The following is a 24,064-nucleotide window of genomic DNA, read 5'->3' as shown; positions in this document are numbered from 1 at the left end:
AGGTGGAATTATTTTTCTTATGGTGTATGCGAATCGGTGTGAAGGTAAACTTGGGCTTTTAGTTCGCCCATGCCTTCGAGCGTATTGTGCAAGCCAATCGCCCATTCATTCTCGGACCTTATATTACTCACTTAGCATCTCATTTATTTCCATTGACGTTTGATACTAACTAGTTTACATATGCTTTTTCAATAGACCCTTTGGATGATAGGTGTTTGGATACGATAAACTTCTCGCCAACACTCACGATGCGACGTACATAGAGCCTCCAGGCACGATTACCCCGCGCAATGAACACGTATTTCTTCGGATGGGTACACAAAGAACGACACCGAAAGAGCAACCATCATCGAATGTGCGCAACAAAATCCATGAAGTGCACGACCACTCGGATTCCATCGAGACCAATCTTGTCAAGATTCTCTCCTCTTTATCCAGGCTCATCTCAACACGGCGACAGCCATGGCCATCACTAGATCAGGTATTATTCCTTTTCCCTCACTTTTACTTTAAATTTGAATTACATTTTGAGATAAAACCAATTAAGTTGGGGGAAGATAGCATGTTGAATTTCACCTTGTTTGTTGGATGGTTGAATTTGAGTTATTTTGATTTTGATATGTTGGAATTGATTGTTGCCTATTATTTAGTTTACTTGATTGTTTTAAATTTTTCAATGAATTTTTCGTCTTTCTTCGAATTGAACATTGGTTGCATGATGGGGTTGCCATAGATAGTGAAATTTTCATGAAAATTTTGGCATTCCATGGTTTATTGGATGAATTAATGCTAGACTTGATACATTGAGCCTATATTTGTGAGCTTTGAGCCTAATGAGCATACCCTTTTCATTCTTGCTCTTTGTTTCTTTGTGTTTGCCAAACTACTCTTAGTATTCTAGACCTTGTGGTGTAATGCTTGTCGAGACTACATGCATGAATTTGAAGTTTTTAGTATGATAGAGACACTAGAATTAAACCTTTTCTCTTCCCAAAAATAAATGGCTTACCTTTTGTTTTTTTCCCTTAGAGAGTCAAATTTGAGCCTTATTAACCTTTCTTTGTTTTAACACAATATTAAAATAAAATTGTATTTATTTTTACCCTCTACTATCACCCAATTTTAGGTAAAGGCAAGGTTGTTCGTTCGAAAAAAATATAGAATAAAAGAGAAATAGTGCTTTAAAAAAATTAGAAATTACACTATTCGAACAGTTCAGTTTGGTTCGAACAGTGCAGAAAAATCAGTTTTGGTTTGAACTGTGCACGAAAAAATATATAGTACAGTAGGAAAAAATATTCGAATAAGATGTTTGAAAGAAAAAATATAAAAATAAAAATAAAGAGTTTGTTGTATCTAATCGCTTGCTTCATTTAGAATAAATTGTGGAATGATCTTCTTTTTATCCTGAAACTTAAACCCGATTTTTTGCCTTTATCCTACCCATACCTTAACCACATTACAACCTGCTTTAAAGACATCTTGACTTTTGCATCATATTCATTTTTAAGTAGTGGAGATTGGATTTAATTACAAGTTTATGGTAATGCTTTAACTTGTTTCGGCTTAAGCGTTTCTTTGACCTTAAACACTTTGAGCAGAATGAGTGAATATGTTGTGATAGTATTTAGTTTTGCATCATGAGATTAGTGAGTTATTAGAATGTCTTGTTTTGCTTTAACTTATTTCCTAGATTTGCCACTTGCTTGATCATTTTCTATTTTCAATTAAGTGCTTTGATTTCAGTTCATTGGGATGATTAGAGTTTGATGTAAATTGGACAATGGAAACTTATGATTATGGCATATTGATTAAGAAATGCTTGAGGACAAGCATTGGATAAGTTAGAGGAAGTTTTACTAGTGTTTATTTTGTGCTATATTTTGTGTTCAAATACTCCTTGATTATTCATTATTATTGCTTATTTGGGCATTTTTACATGATTTTTGTTCAAAACAAGGATTTTTGGAAAATGTGTTAAAAGATGAAGTTCTGCACCTTTTTTTATTTTTCCAGAATCATGGGCGACCTAGTGGGCATGAAACTGGGCATCAAAGCGCTGACGTGGAATCCAGTCAACATCTTCTATAAGGTCTAGTCAACATTTTCATGGAAGCGGAAGACTTAGACGCAAATTTGAATTTAAATATGATATTTATCTTTATTTTTAGGATTTAATTTCAATAATTATCTTTTAGGATATTTAATGTAATTTTAGGGTTTTTTTAGAGACTATAAATACTCCATCGGGTAAGCCTGAAATGAATCATCTCTTATCTGTTGAATCCTTTTGTTTATTCTTTAGCATTATAGAGTTATTTTTCTTTTACTTTAGTTTTTTTTATTTTCCTTTAAAGTTTTCTTTTTAATGCTAAGTATGACTTATGCCATGCTTAGCTAATTTTATTTCAAGCCGAGGGCTAAAGCGATGACTCAATTCGAACGTGATAACTACAAAGCACTTAAAAAACTTCAGATATCTCTCGCATTTTCTATGAGCTTATTTTCAAAATCAAAACGATTTCAAAACAAAGATTAACGTTGGTCAGGATGTTGTTATGGTTAAATGTGTGGGATGAAGGATCGACTTATTGAAATCAAATTCGACTTGTTGGGAACACACTTAACAAAATTGTTTGCTAAGAGGAAACTGATATCATAATAAATTATTAGTGAAACAACATAATTTGAGTCTGTATTTTACGAACTTAAACATTTTTTATCTATAACATTGTTGTTGATTAGGTCAATTTTCCAAAATTAATATCAAGGATTGCACTTGGGTATTTGGTATACAAAGCTTAGTCATAAGGATTGGTCCTTATAGACAAGCAATGAATGTGAATCCATAAGTGAAAAACCTTTTTCTATGATCCAAGTAAACTTAGTAAAAGCCTAAAGTTGATTTCAACCATAATGAATGCATTTCTTTTTAATCTTCATTATAATCTCTTCTTTTCTTACTTTTATTTTATTTTATTCTTTTCATCCACAAATCTCCACCTTAACTCAAATATTATTTAATTCACTTCTTGGCTCAGAGATTGAACAAGCATAAATCAGGAAGTTTCCTTAGTCTCTATGGGATCAACCCTTACTTCTCCCTTACTATGTTTAATTTCTTTATTTATTATATGAGAAGAATGAATTATTTTGATGCGAAAATGACGTGTGTCAATTCCTAACCCCTACAAATTATCTTTTGATCTTTTAGGATGTCATTTAATAACAATGGCCAAAGATTGTAAGGCTTATCATGTTGGTTTAAGGTTTACTTATTTGTGTTACCATAATAAGTAACGTCATTGTCATATTGTCATGGTCTTCCCAATAGAATATGAGATGCTTGAATTGGAATTAAATTGCACCACACATCATCACAATATTTTCCCATCTTCACGTTAACGAGGCATTATTTAGCAACTTTCAAATTTGCACTCTCTTTTAGCCATTACAAACAATATTATTTTGAATGTATTTGACAAGGAAAGTTAAGTGCTTCTATTGCATAATTGCTTATCATGTTAACACAACTTCCATTATTAATGGTTATGGAATAAGGCTTCTCTTGTATTTCACATCGTGTGGGGAAGATGTTTGTTATTTGCACATCTGAATCTTACATACTTAGGGCTTGCCTAATTATCAAGCATTTTCCATCAAAATCGTCACTATCATTTTTTATCATGACAGAATATAGAGTAGAATAAGAAGTGGAAGTGTTTGAAGTACCTTGATATTGCTCTCTGAACTTAAGTTTTCTTTGAATATGTCATTAGATTGTGATTTCTTTCTTTAGTGTATCTTCAAGACTTTTAATAACCATGTAAGTCAAGTAAATCAATGATATTTTGATTAAAGCCAACTATAAATATGTTCATTATATCTCCTTGTAGTCTTCGACCGAACTTTTACCTTGTTGTAGTTTTTCAAGTCTTTGCTCAACTTATCAGATTTAGTGCGCCATAAGAAAATGTTTCCTCGTGACTTGTTTAAGTGCTCCCCATGAATTGATTCCTTGTATCGTTCTTTCTTGAGTCACTTTCTATGTTTGGATACACCATGTTAATGCATAATGTGTAAACTCCATAGATATTAACGATACATGCTCCTCTAGAAGACACTTATAGTAAAAAAAAATTGAGCAATCGATGTAACTGTCTGGATTGTAGTCTCCAATGAATTGTTAACTTAGGTTTAGCAAAGAGTTCCGACATTACAAACCTATATTGACCACGTCTTGGTTGCCTAAAATCTTGTGGAGCTCCTCCTAAGTGTTGGGACTGTCGGCGCACCCCATGGCGCAACAAAAACAAAACTCGACGGTCTCACGAGTGATCCAAGTACGAAAAACTAAAATCGGGATGAGAGGATGTGAATACTTACAATGGGTTCCTTGAAAAACAGTAAAGACAACAGCAGCTAATGGCGATCACAACGGTTCGAATTGTAAACCTCAACGAAAACAAGTCTCAGCCTCTACTCAGTTCACCCGATTGAGAGATAAAATTTACTTTTCCCAAAAACAGTTTTGAGAAAAAACGGTTGAAGATAAATTGTTGCTAAACCTTCCACATCTTTAAATATTCGAGTTACCCTAACATATTAGGGTTTCTTTATTTTGAATTAATTAAATTCTTATTTAATTAATTCAAATTAAATATCCATTAAAGAATTATAATTTGAATTACACTATTTAATGTTTATTTAAACTCTTATTTAATTATTCTGAATTAAATATTCATTAAAAGAGTTGTAATCAGAATTACATTCGTTTAATGTTTACTTAAAAGAATGTTTACTTACTATATTCGGGATAATTAAAATCATATTTATATCAAATATACATATATTAACTCTAGATATATATTAGTAACGTACAATAAATTGTACATATTTCTTCATTTCAATCCTAAGGTGTGACTTTGTAAGTTCTTGTAACTTTAGTAGGAATTATTTGAACAATTCTAGTATTACATACAATGAGTGACATCTAGAAATATATCATTGTCACCTAAGTTACAAGAAATTATGATTTGACATATCATCTTCGTGGTTAACTCTTTTATGTATTACATCCTTTTGTCCTTTATATCTAGAATAGGCACAAGTCTAGGAATAGGCACAAGTCTTGGAATAGTCACACTTGTATAACCCATCTATTTTTTCTTGATATCTAGAGTATACTATAATTAATGAATAATTTGTGATATCTCATATCAACTTATTCGAGCATGGCCATGCATTTATAATCTCACTCAATCAAGTGGTCTGTGATATATTTCCTATTATGTAAAAAGGACAAATCCTATCTTAATCATACACACCCCACTGCATATATCGAGATATATTCAATAATAGTCTTCATAGTGCAACTAGTTACGGAGCATGTTTAACTGTATCAAAAATACAACAATATATGTTGGGACAACCTTGATCTCAAGTCTGAGGATCATACATATAGTCATCACCATGAGCAATGTTAAGACCGTCACATAATAATACAAGACATATGCTCATGGTGGGTCAATCCAATACATTGGTCTCTAAAAATATAATCATGTATCAATTCTGACATCTCTATGTCGATGACAACTCATTGTCATCAATCAATAACATGTTAGTCTTAAGCGTATTATTATTGTCCATGCTCATAATAATACTTGACTAGGGATATTTTAATAATAATATGTTATTATATGGACTTTATTATCTTTCAGTTTATGTTAAACACATATATATAACTGAAAATAATAGTGGTAATGCCTTTATTCAATAAAATCTGTAAATAAAATGTACCATTATAATCATCATATGATTGGTCTTTGGGCATACTCTAACACTAAATTTAACCTAATTTCTTCCCTTGGTGGATCATTATCTTCATTGAGGTTATTTTGTCGATGTATTGATTCATTTAGCTGATATTAGCATAACCGGAGTTGCAGCCATTTGTTTTTGTATTCCATCTATATTAACCAATAGTGTGGATAATATGTTTATTATGTTGTTGACTGTTGCTAACAGATGATTCATGCATTTCATGTTGTCTTGTCATTTTTCATTATAAAAATCACAACACTAAAAAATTTTAATGTGAAATGAACAAAAATAGAAAACAATAAATGTCACAAATCACTCTAAATAAGTAATATACTGCAAGGTAAGTAAGTTGATATTGTAATCTTTAAAAATATCTTACCAAGAAGTTCCACAATGTTTGTGGCGAAGTTCAATCTCTAACAAAGAAAATAAAACAACTTAGTAGCTCTTAATAAGTCAAAGAAAGCTAAGACTCCAAGTGAGCGAGGATGCAAGAAAGAATAAGTATGAAATCTATTTTTATCCTACTAACAAAGAACAACAATGTGTTATATAATATAAAGAACAAAAACGAAAAGAAATGATGTTAAAGCACTAAGAATCAAGAAAGATCGAAAAACCAATTCTGAAAAACATAAATATTATAGGAACAACTTCAACAACCTATTTGAAGGGGTTTACAATGCGTAAATTACTTGAAATTTTAGGTGAAAATACCTTCAGTATTATCTTTTGGAAATTTTTGAATGGATGAACCCTAAAATTATATTTCAAATTTGAACAATGCTTTTAAAGGGGTTACTAACGTCTGATTGACCTAAATTTTTTTACCGGAGGCCACTATTGCATTGCAAAATTACCCTATTAAAAATAAACTTGAAATTCCTTTGTTGCATTTTCTAGAATTTATTTGATTTTTTTTACTTTTTATCTCTTTTTCTCTTTTGTGTTTTGTCTTTTTTTTTAAAAATCTTTTATTTGATTATTTTTGATGAAAAACTGCAAAATAACAAGAAGGAATTGAAACCATTCAAATGATGTGAACTAGCTTTGTTGGGTATATTGGTAATTTAGGCATTCAAGAACAAGCAAGTTGTTTAGTTCTCTCTTATAATTGATCCAAATTTGATATCAATTGATAGAAGAAGATAGCAGATTGACGAACACCGCACAAAATTGAATAATCCTGCATGACAATATAGATTCAATCAAAGACGAGCTTGAAGATGGTTTAGGGTTTTAATACAATTTAGGGTTCTTTAAGAAGGAATTTAATAGAAATCAAACAAGAATATTATGATTAGTTTAATTATGAATCAATAACATAAATTGAATAAAAAGAAAAATGAAAGATGAATCAAACAACGAAATAACAAGAATTGATAAAAGATGAATAGAGAACTCCCTTAGGCAGTTTGGGAGTTAAAGCACAACCCTTAGGGTTCTTGATTGAGTTGTTGGAAATTTCAAACAAGAATAAGAGATTATGGACTATATAATGGAAATTAACAAATGAATAAACATATAGATAAGGATAAGAGCACTTGGCCAAAAATATTCCTGACACAAAATCAAACAAGAAAGTGCTTGTTAAAAATAAAATGTAATAACGATGTTGAATGCGTAAAAAGAATTACGAAAAGACAAATAAAATTATGAGAGAACTTGAATTGAAATTTTGCTTTGGTAGGCATGGTGATGGTATGAACTAGGGTTTATGGTGATGTAGTTGGCTGAATGATGGAAATGATGATGACGACGATGACGATAGATTGATGTCCTATGAACTCTCTTAGTCATAATTAACTACGTAAACTTGATAATCAACTCTAACCAGTCCTCCTAATCACAATGAAGAGATAATTGGAGTGTGAAGATCTCCCTCACAAAGAACATGAATAATATTATGATGAATAATGCTTCGAAGGCACAAGTCTATTAGAACTTACAAAAAAGTAATCAAATTGTAATATTATTCAAGCAATATATGATTTAGAAAGGTGAATGGAGCCTCCTTTATGTATGGTGAGGAGTTCCATGAATCTAAGTATCTATGTAATGAAATTACAACAAAACAAAGAAGTGGCATACTTGTAGGAGATGTAGTATTGTCGGCCATTGATGCTAGCCATTGACGAATTTATTGATCTGGTGGTTGGGATGAAAACAAGGAACTTGAATGCAATGGTTGTCTTCCAACCGTTGAACCTGATGGACGACTTGAATGGATCTTCTGGAAGGTTTCGAATTGGACAATATGATGAGGGGTGGCTAAGGTTTACGGGAATAAGAAAATTATCTTTATAACTTTATCCTATCTAAACTTATAAAAGGAAGTCTTAACCATTATAGAATTAGGTTTACATAACTTGAATCCTAAATAGAAAAGGAAAGAGTTATACTATACTTTGTAGGATTAGCAATCGGTTAACTTTACAAAGTGATTCTTTTTTAAGAAGCTGTGTAACATCCCTTTCCAGTACTCGTCACTAAATACAAGTCAGAGATGTCATTTGAAACATCTAAAGCATTACATATTCAAAAAATTAGTAAAATTTTGTTTCTTTAAAAATGATTCATTTTAACATCAATGACAAAAAGCTATTTAATCATGTAAAATAAAAATATAATAATTTAACATTCAAATCAAGTCTATTTTAAGGACACAATGAAGCAGTTTATAACTATATCATATAATAAATAAAACTACCTAAAAATAAAATTCATTTCGATATCCAATTAAATTAACCTTACCACAACATTTATTGACATACATATTTATAACTATTATAATTACATAATATATAATAAAATACATACATATAACATACAAAAACCCATTCAAGATTCATATTCATGTCACAATATCATTAACACATATTATATACATGCCAACTAGAAATATCAAAGAACATCAAAAGTTGTCATACTGATACGGGGAAGATGATCCTCGATAGGTGATGCCAAACTAAGCTCCTTACTCCACTTGATTTTCTTTACCTATGCGTGAAAATCATCACACGCTAATTATACACTTAGTGAGATATTTTCATATTTAAAGTGAACTATATTGATATATAAAATATCATATAAACAATAATACGAAAAATATCATATAATCATCAAAGCCATTTTCTCATCACGTATCTTGAAAATCAACAGTTTGTATATAGTATTTATGATGTGATCCAATCCAATTCAGTGTCAAAAATGGACTTGCATCTCCAACCTTTCTCAATAATATAAGGGGGATTTTCTTTATACCATAGTTATGATAATAGCTTACATACATTATATTTATAGTTATGATGATGAAATTATGAATGTATGAAGTTATTATGAACCACATATTTACATGATTGTATCATATATTATTTAGCTTATTATATGCTTTCTTTTGTAGGTACATGTTCGACCACATCATTGGAGCTGACTTAAAGCTAGCATGAGAATCAATGAGCTAGGAAAACTTACATAAGATGACTCAGGAGATCATGAACAAACAAATAGTGAAAAGTTGTCAGTTGACCCCCGAGCTCATAGCTCACTTGAGCTGGATTTTTGAGCTAGCTAAAGGCCTCATTTTAGCTGGAGAGTTGCACCATCATCTTCACCACACAGAGCACTACAAATATGGTCTAGGTTAAATTTTGTGAATTCATACCTTTTCACAAAGAGTTGCCAATCTGAGAAGTGCCCTTTCACAAGGAGTTTTCCTAAGACTCATCTTCATGTATTTCATCTATGGCCAGCTCTTCTTCAGCTCATACATATGGGAAGGAGCTCAAATGATGAAAGGTTGCTTCCACAAATGTGACCTTTCATAATTAGTTACTGCCCCCATTGATGCCATGTCACCTAGACGCAAGATGGAAGCCAAATCACACCTAGGTTCTGCTCAACTTCACGCCAAGAAGAAGCCACACCATAAGAACCCTATGTCGCCCATGTGAGTGTCTTATGACCAGCCCACACATGTGCTATGCATGTGGATGAAATGGGTGCCAAAATGAAGAGGGTTCTCTCTATTCGGACAAAGCATCACCATGCTTCAAGTTGGCGCCAAGATGAAGAAACAAGGGAACCATTCAGCCAAAGACATCTCCCCTCATCCATGCATCATCTATTTTCATTTTAAGACATGTATCTATCCAAATGGACACCTATTTATTTGGCCAAACCTATGCAAACCTATAAATATGGATTTGATATTCATTTGTAACTTGAACCCTTTTATAATATAAAATCGTTGTGAGATTATTCTCTCTTCAAGTTCTTTTTAGAACTATATTGATTAAGCAAGCTTTCATAGTTTGTGGCGTCAAACCCCTTTCATTGATACTTCTGGTTCTTAGTTCATATAACTAGTAGGTCAAAGTCCTTGCTACCATCCCTTATAAAACTTATAAGAAATGGGTCTTTGTTCTTTATAACATTGGTTCCTTCTTAGTTTTATAAGATACTATCTATAACATCGCCATCTTCCATATCACGCCAATAACATCATCCTTCCATTACCATTTCATCACCGTTAAATCATCCTTGATTCATCAACAAGGCATACTTCATCACCATCATTGGAGGTCGAAGTCAACATCACTTGAAGGAGATTTATTCAACACTTCCGCAACCCATCTTTTATAACATTTCTATCAATTTTCTTTCTTATCATTTCCTTTCTTCTTCCATAGTCTATTTTAATCATTTCTTTCTTTTAATTTTGTGCAGATTACTTATTGATTCAAAGTGTGGCATTTGGTGTCTCTCCTAGATAGGGAAACAACAGGGTTGCCAACTTCTCCATTATTGAAGAAGCCTGGTTAACCTTACATCAAGCGATAATCAGAGCTTTGGTGGATTGACAATCAAGTGTTGCAACAAAAAGAGAAAAAGAATGAAAAAAACAAAAAGAAAAGAAAAAGACTCATACATCAAATTTGGGGTGCAAAAGAAAGAAAAGAAAAGAAGAAAATTCAAGCAAAAGAAAAAGTGAAGCAAAGTTACAAAGTACACTCAAAGAGAAGCATATTACCATCTGCCCGATATCAAACTTAAAGGAGGTATCCTTGTTGTTTCTTGTGAAGGAAGATAGTAAGTGTTGCAACCTAAGTTGTAAGTTATCTTCACTTTCTTACTATTTCATTTCCTTTCCTTTCATCTTTTCTTATTTCATTATCTTATTCTTTTATTACCCTTCTTCTTTCCTATCCTATATCATAACCATTTCTATTCCTAACCATTCTAAACCGATGCACAAACTAAAGAGACTTGCTCAATCTTGAGTTAGTTCTTAAAAAGGACCCACAAGATAGAATCGAGTGGTAAAAGGAAAACGAGAGGTCGAGATCAGAAGGGGGATAAAAAAAGCCAATAATATATCCCCGAGTGCAAACACGAGTGTGAGTGGTGTGCAATATGAAATTTTCTTTGGAGTGATCAAGTGAGGTTTTGTGAGTGTACTGGTAAGGTTTTAATTTGTTTTATTGCACTAACCATGTCTCAAAGCCCTAGAGAAAATGCAGGAGAACCAAACTTACAAATACTGGCACTCATTGGCGAAATGATGAGAATGTTTCGTGAAGAGTTTGATGCTCTTCATGAAAAGATAGATCAACGTCAGGATGTACCACCAGCTCGTAATAATGGAGCCCCTAGAAGACAATAAAAAATACCACCTCCAGAAGAAGATGTTCAAGAAATATAGATGATGGAGAACAAGCAGCATACCAAGGCCCTAGACGTGCCATTGTTGATGACAATTTGAGCAATATCAAGATCAAAATTCCTCAATTCCAGGGAAAGACTGATCCTGAAGCCTATCTTGAATGGGAAAGCAAAGCAAAACACGTTTTTAGTTGCCACAACTATTCCGAGATGAAAAAAGTAAGATTGGAAGCCATGGAATTCATAGATTATGCCTTAATATGGTGGGATCAACTTACCCTTAACCGAAGAAGGAATAGAGAAAGACCAGTCTCAACTTCGCATGAAATAAAAGGTATTATGCGGAAACGATTTATTCCTGTTCACTATCACCGGGACTTGTTTCAAAAGTTACAGAATCTTAAACAAGGCCAAAGGAGTATGGAGTACTACTACAAAGAAATGGAAGTGGCAATGATCCTAGTCAACATTGAGGAGGATCGCGAAGCAATTATGGTGAGATTCCTTGCTGGACTTAATCCCGAAATTGCCAATACCTTGGAGTTGTATCATTACATCGAAATTGATGAAATGGTGCAAATGGCAATGAAAATTGGAAGGCAACTAAAGAGGAGACATACATCTCGCAATATTGCGCCCACAACATCCAAATGGAGTCCAAACAACATCAAGAAGTCAACTCCTCCTCCTGTCAAAGATCAAGACGAATCTTCAAAGAATTGACAAGTAAATAAAGATTTCAACCGAGGAAAGCAAACTATTGAACGTTCAAGAGACATTAGATGCTTTAAATGTCTTGGGAGGGGCCACGTATCTACACAATGCCCTAACCGGAACACCATGTTTTTACTTGGAAATGGTGAAATAGAATCTGAATCTGAGGAAGAACAAGAGGCACCCATTGAAGTCAATGAAGAAATCACTCTTGCAGATCCCGTTGATCAAGGAGAAGCCTTGGTAATTGAAAGATGTTTGAATGTTCAACTCACGGAAGACAATGCACAGCGAGAGAACATTTTCCATACCCGATGCCATGTAAATGAAAAGGTAGGTTTTGTTATTATAGATGGTGGAAGTTGTACTAATGTGGCTAGTACAATAATAGTGGAAAGGCTTGGTTTGAAAACAATGAAACACCCGAAACCATATAAGTTGTAGTGGCTCAATGAACGAGGAGAACTCAACATTAGCAAACAGGAGTTAGTTCCTTTTTCCATTGGCAAATACAAAGATAAGGTTATGCGTGATGTTGTCCCTATGCAAGCTAGCCACCTACTTCTTGGAAGGCCATGGCAATACGACAAAAGAACTATTCATGATTGCTTTACCAATCAATATTCGTTCATCCATAAAGGGAAGAAGATTATCCTTACTCCTTTAACGCCTAAACAAGTCCAAAATGATCAAGCCAAAATGAAGCAAAGTGTTGAGGCTATAAGGAAAGGAAAAGCAACAACCATGGAGGAAACTGATCTGAGAACTAGTGCTTATTCTTCAAAGTGCTTGATTCGAGAATGTCTATTGACAAAATGCAAGGTTAAAGATGATTATTCTAACTTTGAACAAGCAGATTTTTTCTTTCACTTACATGATGTACCAAGAGACGCCATTTGCCAAAAGGAAGGTTTAGGAGACATGACCTTTGGAAATCCAAAAGACGTATCCATTGAGTAACAAAAGGACACAATTTTTCATTCAAAGAACGTGTCTTTGGAAGAACTAATGGATGTGACCCATGAGGATTCAATGATCATGCCTATTGGAGTATTAAGAGACATCACTTTTGGGAAATCAAGGGACCTAAACGTTCAAAGAAAAATTACATGGACATATCTCACTCAAGAGCCTATTGAAAGGATTCCATTTTCTGACGAAACAACAACTATGGAATGAAGGAACATTGAAAAGAAGCCACCTTTCGATTTGAGGACAAATCGCATTAAAGAAGGGGGGATGATGTGATCCAATTCAACATCAAAAATGGACTTGCATCTCCAACCTTTCTCAATAATCTAAGGGGCATTTTCTTTAACTTAATCTTTCTTTTTACCATAGTTATGATAATAGCTTACATACATTATATTTATTGTTATGATGATGATATTATGAATGTATGAAGTTATTATTATGAACCACATATTTACATGATTATATCTTATATTATTTAGCTTATTATATGCTTTCTTTTATAGGTACATGTTCGGCCACATCATTGGAGCTGACTTAAAGCTAGCATGGGAATCAATGAGCTAGGAAAACTTACATAATATGACTCAGGAGATCATGAAGAACAAATGGTGAAAAGTTGTCAGCTGACCCCCGAGGTCATAGCTCACTTGAGCTAGATTTTTAAGCTAGCTAAAGGCCTTATTTCAGCTGGAGAGTTACGCCATCATCTTCACCACACAGAGAACTACAAATATGGTCTAGGTCAAATTTTGTGAATTCGTACCTTTTCACGAAGAGTTGCCAATTCGAGAAGTGCCCTTTCACAAGGAGCTGTCCTAAGACCCATCTTCATGTATTTCATCTATGGCCAGCTCATATTCATCTCATACACATGGGAAGGAACTCAAATGATGAAAGGTTATCTTCAACAAATGTGACCTTTCATAATTAGTTGTTGCCCCATTGATGCCATGTCACTGAGACGCAAGATGGAAGCCAAATCACACCTAGTTGCTGCTCAACTTCACGTCAAGGAGAAGCCACACCATAAGCACCCTATGCCGCCCATGTGAGTGTCTTATGACCAGCCCACACATGTGCTATACATGTGGATGAAATGGGTGCCAAAATGAAGAGGGTGCCAAAATAAAGAGGGTTCTCTCTATTTGGCCAAAGCATCACCTTGCTTTAAGTTAGCTCCAAGATGAAGAGACAAGGGAACCATTCGGCCAAAGACATCTCCCCTCATCCAAGAATCATCTATTTTCGTTTTAAGACATGTATCTAGCGAAATGGACACCTATTTATTCGGCAAAACCTATGCAAGCCTATAAATATGGCTTTGATATTCATTTGTAACTTGAACCCTTTGATAATATAAAATCCTTGTGAGATTATTCTCTCTTCAAGTTATTTTTAGAACTATATTGATTAAGCAAGCTTTCATAGTTTGTGGCATCAAACCCCTTTCATTGATACTTCTGGTTCCTAGTTCATATAACTAGTGGGTCAAAGTCCTTGCTACCATCCCTTATAAAACTTATAAGAAACGGGTCTTTGTTCTTTATAACATTGGTTCCTTCTTAGTTTTATAAGATACTATCTATAACATCACCATCTTCCATATCAGGCCAATAACATCATCCTTCCATTACCATTTCATCACCATTAAATCATCCTTCATTCATCAACAAGGCATACTTCATCACCATCATTGGAGGCTGAAGTTAACATCACTTGAAGGAGATTTATTCAACACTTCTGCAACCCATATTTTATAACATTTCTATCCATTTTCTTTCTTATCATTTCCTTTCTTCTTCCATAGTCTATTTTAATCATTTCTTTCTTTTAATTTTGTGTAGATTACTTATTGATTCAAAGTGCGGCATTTGGTGTCTCTCCTAGAACGGGAAACAACAGGGTTGCCAACTTCTCCATTATTGAAGAAGCCTGGTTAGCCTTACATCAATTTAATAACAAATTAGAATATTCGATGAGAGATTTACTTTTAATTGAACATATCAAACCTGCACTTTTCAATTTCATTCAAATCACGCCCAATGTATAATGAATGAGGATGCATGGTATGCGAGTCACATATGAGTATACACAATTTGCACTTTTAGTGCCATATAGAATGTACAAAGATACAATGAACATATGTATTAGTGTACCATAATAGGAATACTACCATCAATACATACGTGCCATATAATGTATCTTGAGAGTATGAAAGCACCATAAATATATACGTGATAAGTATAAATACTCCACCTCATGGCATGTCAATTATACCAACGACTCTCAATATACATACAACGGGTATTTCATCAAAACCATATATCAAAGCCATAAAACAACAACTACATCATAATCAAGCCATAGAACATCAATTTCTAACTTCCTCTTCATTCACCCAAGTCAAGAACTTAGAATTTTAAGCATGAAAACATTAACTAATTGTATCAAATGATGGAGAATTTCAAGTAGATCAATTTTGTATTTCATGCTTCAATACAAATTCCTAATAAAATGGCTTGAAAAATCAAAAGAAAAGTTTCCCCCTTACCTTATGGAAGTCACGAAACAAAGGACAGATGAACAAAGCTCTTGAAATTTCTATGTTTTAATAATAAGACATTTGTCATCTTTTAGGTTAAAATAAATTTTTTATTCATTTTATTGGAAAATAACCATTTTACCCTTAAAATCCAATACTCATCATCTTGTCACATGTAAAAAATACTCATCTAAGGGATCTAATTAATGCAATGAATTAGTAATTACTATATTTGCCCTTGAAAAACCTCAAAATTATAATCTTGTCATTCTCATCGAACAATTTATATTTAACATGGAAAATCAACTTAAATCCAATGGTCCATATTAAATCTTATCACTCTAAGGCATTGAAATGACATTATTAACCTTGCCTTATCATTTAATAAAATATATCAATTATTCGATTCAATCCGTTTATCTGAATTTTTGTCAAACTTTAACGCTTTATAGTCTTTAACACAAACTCCATATGAAAAAATCGGGTAACATGGAGCCATACTCTTGGGGTAAACTACTCATTTACAAGACTAAAACACATGATTTTTAAAAATTATAATTTAGTCCTCAATGTTTTACCAAGTTTATATCTAAGTACTAAACTATCAGTTTACTCATTTTGGCCACTCCTAAAATTTGGGGGCAAAACAAAGTTTAAAGGTAATTTCAAGATTGTCTTTAAGTGTGTCATAGTTTGGTCCTAAAGTTGCTTCAACTTGATTTTTGATTATCCATGTAAATATAAGAGGAATGAGTGATGGATATCCTTTCTTAAATTTTTCAATCTCCATGTGGGAATGTACACCCTTGATGATGAATGCTTTAACTAAAACTTGAAACGTGTCTTTGAGAAATTTAGTCCGAGCATGTGTTATTGGAGCAAGTAGGAGAGTTATCCTATCTTCCTTTGATATGTGGTGTGTGATACATGTATCACATCTAACTATCAGATCACCATGGTTTTAAGATATTGATTGGGATTTAAGGTTTAAGGTTTTAGTTTAAGTTTATGGATTCAAGAGAAATGATGGCCGAATTTGAATTCAAAGGATCAAAATAGGATAATCTAACAAATTTGAGTATAACGACGGTCGACATGATAACTACTCCAAAAAAATTAATAAAAATGCCAAGTTTGTACACAGTTAGATAGATTAACGGTTGAATGACTAAAACAAGAGTGATTTGAAAGTTTAGTAATTAAATTGAAAAAAAACTTTAGTGACTAAAATAAGAGTGAGAAGAAAGTTGAGTGAAGAATTATGTAATTTACCCCTAAATAAATTTTATTAAATTAGTATCAATGTTTGTAGTTTCATATCTAATTAAAATGATCAAGTTCCAATTATTATGGTATAAAAGAACGGCAAAGCTTGCACGAAAAATAATGTAATAAATTCATTTCCCAGGCCTATCTCTTACTCTCTCTTATTTTTCCTCGCTTAAATTCTCAGAAATAGATTATAGTTTCAGCTTTCTTCTATGTACTTTTGTTCCTATGGTGACAATTGAAGGAAAACAAGAAACTAAACAAGAATCCAGGCCAGCTGAACCCAAACCAGAATCTAATTCTAAAGAAGTGGAAGAAATACAAGAACCTGCTCTTAAGTACAAGGTGGATTAAAGCTTATTCTTCCTGTTTTTTTTTTCTTCTTTTTTTTTTTGTTAAAAAAGTAACTAGATTTGCAGAGTTTTTTGCCCTTTAATTTGCAGAGTTTTTTTCCCTTTAATTGTTTGGCTGTGTTCCCCAGGCTTGGGTGTTGAAAGTTTCCATTCATTGTGAAGGATGCAAGAGGAAAGTGGAAAAGATTCTAAGGAAAATCAATGGTAAACTTCATAAACTATGTCAAATCCTTTTGACATGTATTTTTTTCTTCTTTTTCATTGAAATTTCAGGTGTCTGCAGTTTCCTACACTGAGAATACCACCTTTTATAGTTTTAAATTATCCTCTAATCAAAATCTTGATGTTTCTCAGCTTTTTCTCATCTGGGTTTTGTTTTTAATTTCAGTTAATAGAATCCCAATTCCTTCATCAAATTTTCTCTTTTATTTTCTCTCTTGTTTCTACAATTCCCTTTGTAATTTGCAGGAGTTTACGAGGTTGAAACCGATTTAAAACAACAAAAGGCTACGGTAAAAGCCAACCTACACGTAAATGTGGATACTTTGATCAAGAAATTAGTAAAGAAAGGGAGACATGCAGAGTTATGGCCTGAACAAAAGGCGAAGAAAGGGAAATCAAAGAACAAAGACAAACAAGCAAATACTGAAGAAATTGGAGATGATAAAGATCAGAAAGAAACAGTAAAAGTTGAAGTACTCTCAGTTCTTCAAGACGGTGCTTCTAAAGGCTGTGAAAATGATGATAAAGACAAGCAAGTCCCCCTGACCGGTAATCAGTCAGCGGTACCGGAAAGGAAAGGCGGTGGTGGTGGTGAAAGTGAAGGTAACAGTGGCGGTGGTGGTAAAAAGAAAAAGAAGGGGCGGAAAGGGAATGCTAGTGTTAATTTTGAGGAGGCTGATCATCCTGCTGATGCTGGAGGAACGGCATCCACCGGACCACAGGTTACCTGTTTTGGACCTCACGGCTCTATTCCCATGACATCTCCCAATCGTAGCCCACCACGTCAGCATCTCAACCTGGATGAGAACCTGACGTGTTACCCTGCACCACCGTTGTATTTTACTGGCTACAATACTACGTATTCGAGTGGCTATGGTGCTTCATATTATACGTCGCCAAGTCCGCATTCGTATATGTATATGCACTTACGCAACACGAGTGAACATCCGTCGTCTGACATGTGTTTATCGTACATATCGCAGCCGTCTTATACCTTTGAGTTGTTCAGCGACGAAAACCCGAATGCATGTTCAATTATGTGACCTTCATCATCATTAGAATACCTAGCTTATTAAACTTGTACCGGTGTATTGGGGTGATAATTTTGCCATGTAGATGAAGAAACCGTGTATTTTAAGTTAGGGTAAAAACTAATAAGAGTTTGGAAAAATAGGGTTTGGAGCGTTTTAGTTAATCGGTTAGTTCAATCTATTGAGATCGAGTATCGCAAAACATCATAAAATTATATTAAATATTATTAAAAAATCACATGAACTCTTTTAATTTAATTTATTTCATTTATAACATGAAATTTAAATTTTCAACAATTATTTAAAGAAATTATCATTTTTAATTTTATCATTAATTGTACCATGATGATTACAATAAATATATGATCTTTCAACAATTCCACTTCAATCATATTACAATTATATCCTCGTAACTATCAAGTGCTTGATTTGAAATAAATTAAGAAATAGTGACTAAAAGAGTCAATTGGTTAAATGAGGATGGAACGCAATTTTAAGCATTTCTTTCTTTCTTTCTTCTCTCAGTTATATTATTCATTCCTTTCCAAAATTCTCAAAGGAATATGTGTACATGAATTTGTTATATCAAACACTAAAAATAAAATTTCCTTGGATTTTCTTCTCTAAAAATGAAAACTTTGAGTGGCCACCCTTTAATAGATCATTTTCAATATATATGGAAAGCTCACTTTTAGTAGTTTAGAATTTTTAGGATAAACTAAGTATTTAGTCACCCAATTCTCACTTAAGTTCAGTTTTGTTTACTCAACTATGATTTTAAAAATCATATCAAATGTCACGGTTTGGTTCCGTTTCAATCACCTACCATTAAAAAATAAACAGAACTGCTGATGTGATAATTTTATTCAATGATAACATGATATTACCTTATGATGAGGCGTTATTATTATCAATATTTTTTACGGTGGGAAACAAAAACAAAACTAAAACATAACGTTAGTTATGATTTTGAAAAAATAATAGTTGGGTGACCAAAACAGAAACAAGTGATAGTTAGATGACAATATGTAGTTTACCCAAAATTTTATTCTCTAGTCCACTAGAGAAGCTTGTTCTGAACCTGGCCGTGGGCAAACAGAATCTCATCGTCTCCTAATCTTTATTCTTTCTTTGAACTCATCACAGAAGAACAAATCTATTATGTCATCAAGGTAAAACAAATGCTTGGCTGAGTCGGAGACAATTCTACAAAAAAGGAACCCGATTCCTTTAATATCTTATCTGCTGTCTTCATTGCTAAGCCTCTGTATCTTTTTAATAATCAAGATAGCCTCTGTATCTTTTTAATAATCAAGATACAGTGAAAGAAAGACTTTGGAGGCTGAGCCACGATCAAATATTGGAAGAAGCAACGTATTTAGGTTCAAAATTATATCAATTTATTATGTATTTAATCTAAAAATTTGAGACGGACAAAAGTCTATTTTTACTTAAATTTAAATTAAAAAGAACCTTATTAAGTCAAAATAATTTTGGAGGGGTAAGAATTTCTGAGAATATATCGAAAGGAAAATATAATATTTTTATTAACAATAAAAATCGAAAGAAAAACCTTGGTCCTACCAAAACAGAAGGGTAAAATACACGAATGATCTCCTGATTGTATGACACTATTTTACGGAATCTATAGACTATTAAAAAATGATAAAACGGTCACCCAACTATTCATATGCTATAAACTCATCTTTTTTTTCGTTCAAATATTGATGGTCGTTTGAGTTGGAGGTCAACCTACCGGTTAAGTGTATGTTTATATTAAAATTGAGTTTTTATTCATTTTTTGTTATGAATATTTATTTATGTGGATATTTATCTTTATTTATAAGATAGGATTTTGAAGGACATTATTATTAGGTCTTTAAATCCATTAGTGTTAGAGTTGTTTATTACATCTACTACTTGTGTCTATAAATATAGAGTTTGATGAAATATCCCAACACATTTCATATCTTTTCTTTTTCTTCATATATCTTTTATTCTCTCTCTTTATTTTATAACACGTTATCAACTTGTATTTATTATGAGAATTTTTTTATTAAAAATAAGGAGTTGTCTCCATGTATTTTATGGTAAGCGATCTATCACCCATCAAAATTTTCTTTTTATTTTTTAAAATTATTCTACCATTTTGCATAAGTTATTCTATAAAATTTCAAAATACGACTTGTCCGGTTTATGATTATGTTGACATTGCACAATATCCAATTGATATTGTATGTGATTGTTGTGTTGAAAATTGATAGATTAGGCTTTGAGTTTTTTTCTCTCAAAAGAATGAAGTAACGAGATAAAGATAATAATGCTATAGTTTGTTTGTATTAAAATTAGGTTAAGTAAAATTATTTAGCTAAGATGTCCATCGTTTAAAACTATATTGATGTATAGGTCAAATAAATAATTGAAGTTTTAGTTTGAGACCTTATAATATATTACAACCGGTACACCACCAATAATTAAATAAGTTTAGATTATTTTATAAAAAAATAAGTTTAGGTTATTGCGTACAATTTTTAAATCGTGATTTAAGAAAACATAAACATTTAAAATATATAAAATTTTTAAAATATAACAATCTTTTTGCTCTGCAAGAATTTTTTTTATTAAACTGAATTTAAATTAAGAGTCTCATTAAAACTCTTCCTAAATTTAGATTAAAAAAAAGATTACACTTAACCAAGTAGAAGGAAAAACACCAACAACACTTAAGCAGCAAACACCTCCAAAAACAACACGAAGACGCGCGAGGCCAATTCCAAACATACAACAAAACAGAGCCCCCAAAACTTTAAAACATAAGGGGAAAAAAACAATCGATGAAAGGACGCTGAACACCCACTTTCACAAAACACTGCCTCACCCTAAGGCTCACACACAGGGAACCAGCTGCCTCGAGACGCTGAGAGGACCAATGAGCACCTCCAAGCCTAAGGAGGACCTAACCATCATGGCCAAAACAAACGAACGCAGCAAAACCTTCTAGAAATAAATTACTCCAGGCTTTATCCAATGATCACAACATAATACTCAAAGACTGCAACCAATCGAACAACATAGCAAACCACGGACAAGAGAAAAAAAAAACGTAACAGCAGTTAACTTGAGAACTATTCTTGTTATGGACTCCTAAGCCAAGCAATGTCAAAACCTAACATTAAATCTCCTTCTAGCAACTACTTGAAAACCGAATTCAGCAAAATTACCACCATGCCTTTAATAAGGATTTATGACACAAACTTTCTCCTGCGAAGTGACCAGCCAACTTGAGTCCCACCTATTGATACAGGGACAGAGCTAGAATTAAATATCGGTAAATATTAAAATATTAGACTATTTAAGAAAAATATAAAGAGTTATTATGTATTTAAACTCAAAATTCAGCATGAACCAAGCGACATTAGTTATTAAGGGATTGTTGTTCTCCTTGAGATCCCGAGTTCAATTACGTATGTAGGAATATGAGCATTCATTGTCAAATAGTTGAAAGTCTTTGTACATATATTACTTTGTATTCACCCTAAATTAAAAAAAAGAACTCAAAAGACAACTTCCAAAAGACAACTTTTAATTTGTCTAATATTTAAACTTACAATGACTTAAATTGTAATTAGACCAAACATTGAGAACACAAACTTATTATTATTTAGTTCAACCACTACTTGATTAAATATTTAATAAATTTTTATATTTTTAAATTTAAATATTTATTTTTACATGAACCAAAATACTTTTAAACTAAAATTATATCGAATATATAAATTTTAACAGAGCCGGGCCCCTTGGGCCCTGTACTGACCTTTTTGCAACGAACACCCGCAGCAGCACCGATTAACTTATCAATCTCTTTCAAACACAACCACGGATTTCCAACTCAACGCTGAACTTGAATTTATTTCAATCATCAAATTTACTGACCCCATCCAACCTGCTTCTATAAACACCTCCAAAACTACTTTTGTGGCTGTTAACAACGCAAAATCGACAATGCAAACCTCCTCAGCCCCGAAAAAATGACCCTCAAAACTCCATCCTCAGTGTAAATAGCACCCTCATACCCTACCTTCTCTGTGTTTGTTTTGCCAGCAACCACAAATTTCACCATAACTGACGACGAAAGAAACCTTACTCTATTAGCAACTACGCTGCCACCTCCTCCAAACAAACTGCTCCATGGAATCTCCCACCACTCTTCCAGTTGTATGTAGTTTTCAGATTATTGCATGAATAAATCTTTTAGAATTATGCTTTAGTTATTGATTGTTGCATGTATAGATTGAATTACGTATATGTACTTCAAAATTATATAGATGATGCAATTTATTATGTATTCATAATAATAATAATTGTCATTTGATTTGTTTGTTTTAGATAATATGTCAAATCTTGTAACTATTCAAAAATAGTGCAACTACTCATACCATATTTAACCATAAGAAATATTTGTCTCACTTCATAATGCAAAAGGATAATTTGAGTGCTATATCAGGAAGTATTAAAATCATAGAAAGTTCTAGAAGAGAAAATATATTATTACCAAATGAAACTACATTCAAAATTGATGATGTGTTATATTCTTCAAAGTCTGAAAGAAAATTTGTTGAGTTTTAAAGATATCATTGGAATGAATATCATATTGAGACCATAAGTGAATGGGATGCTAAATATCTCCAAATTACTAGTATAACTCAAGGTAATAAATATATCTTGAAAGAACTGTCTACACTCTCATTTGGATTGTACCACAATAATTAATACAATTGAAACACATTATAGTAAACTAGAATTTTACTAATAACTTTATTTTCTAGCATTACCGGTTAGGCCATCACGGTTAAATTATGACGCGAAAAATATTGACAACTCGTATGGTCATTTATTGAAGAATCAATAGATTCTTCAAAGCAATAATTTTTCATGTGATTTTAATTCTAAAGGCAAATTAATTTTTCAGCTATCACCAATAAATATAAATTACAAATCTATTAATGTTCTAGAATTGATACATGGTGACAAATGTGGGCCTATACACTTTTCTTGTGGACCATTTAGATATTTTATGGTTTCAATTGATGCATGAACTATATGGTTACATGTATCATTGTTACCAACTCGTAAACTTATCATTTATGAGGTTACTTGCTCAATTAATCAACTTCTGAACACATTATTTAATTTTTTCGAACACAGACAATTCCTTTTAATAACGATGATGAATTCACATCTCAATCTTTCAATGATAATTGCATGTCTATTGGAATAAATGTTGAACATCATGTATCTCACATTCATACACAAAATGATCATATTGATTCATTCATCAAACGACTTCAATTAATTGCAAGGCCATTGTTTATGAGATCACAACTTTCTCCTTCTACTTAGGGACATACCATATTATATGTAGCATCACTAATCTGTTACAAATAATTTTCAGTCAAGAACCAAATATTTTT

The 24,064-nt window shown here is 32.5% G+C and overlaps 1 protein-coding gene across 1 annotated transcript; it reads left to right on the top strand.

Annotated features, from left to right (window-relative positions):
• Window positions 1–17,105: 17,105 nt before the first annotated feature.
• LOC120144496 (heavy metal-associated isoprenylated plant protein 36-like) lies at window positions 17,106–18,778 on the top strand. Its single transcript, XM_039158536.1, has 3 exons — window positions 17,106–17,332; window positions 17,469–17,544; window positions 17,809–18,778. Exons 1-3 carry the CDS (start codon window positions 17,216–17,218, stop codon window positions 18,603–18,605), a joined length of 990 nt encoding a protein of 329 aa, XP_039014467.1. The 5' UTR covers window positions 17,106–17,215; the 3' UTR covers window positions 18,606–18,778.
• Window positions 18,779–24,064: the final 5,286 nt, after the last annotated feature.

The sequence above is a fragment of the Hibiscus syriacus genome, unplaced genomic scaffold, assembly GCF_006381635.1.
Source record: "Hibiscus syriacus cultivar Baekdansim isolate YM2019G1 unplaced genomic scaffold, ASM638163v2 tig00110890_pilon, whole genome shotgun sequence".
NCBI classification, from domain to species: Eukaryota; Viridiplantae; Streptophyta; class Magnoliopsida; order Malvales; family Malvaceae; genus Hibiscus; species Hibiscus syriacus.
This window is presented reverse-complemented; position numbering and strand designations above follow the sequence as displayed.

What these genes read in the sequence shown, in the direction of transcription:
- LOC120144496 (XM_039158536.1), top strand. Translation starts at nt 17,216, where the DNA reads ATGGTGACAATTGAAGGAAAACAAGAAACTAAACAAGAATCCAGGCCA. An exon ending in AACCTGCTCTTAAGTACAAG is followed by an intron (nt 17,333 to 17,468) that starts GTGGATTAAAGC and finishes TGTGTTCCCCAG; the next exon opens with GCTTGGGTGTTGAAAGTTTC. An exon ending in GATTCTAAGGAAAATCAATG is followed by an intron (nt 17,545 to 17,808) that starts GTAAACTTCATA and finishes TGTAATTTGCAG; the next exon opens with GAGTTTACGAGGTTGAAACC.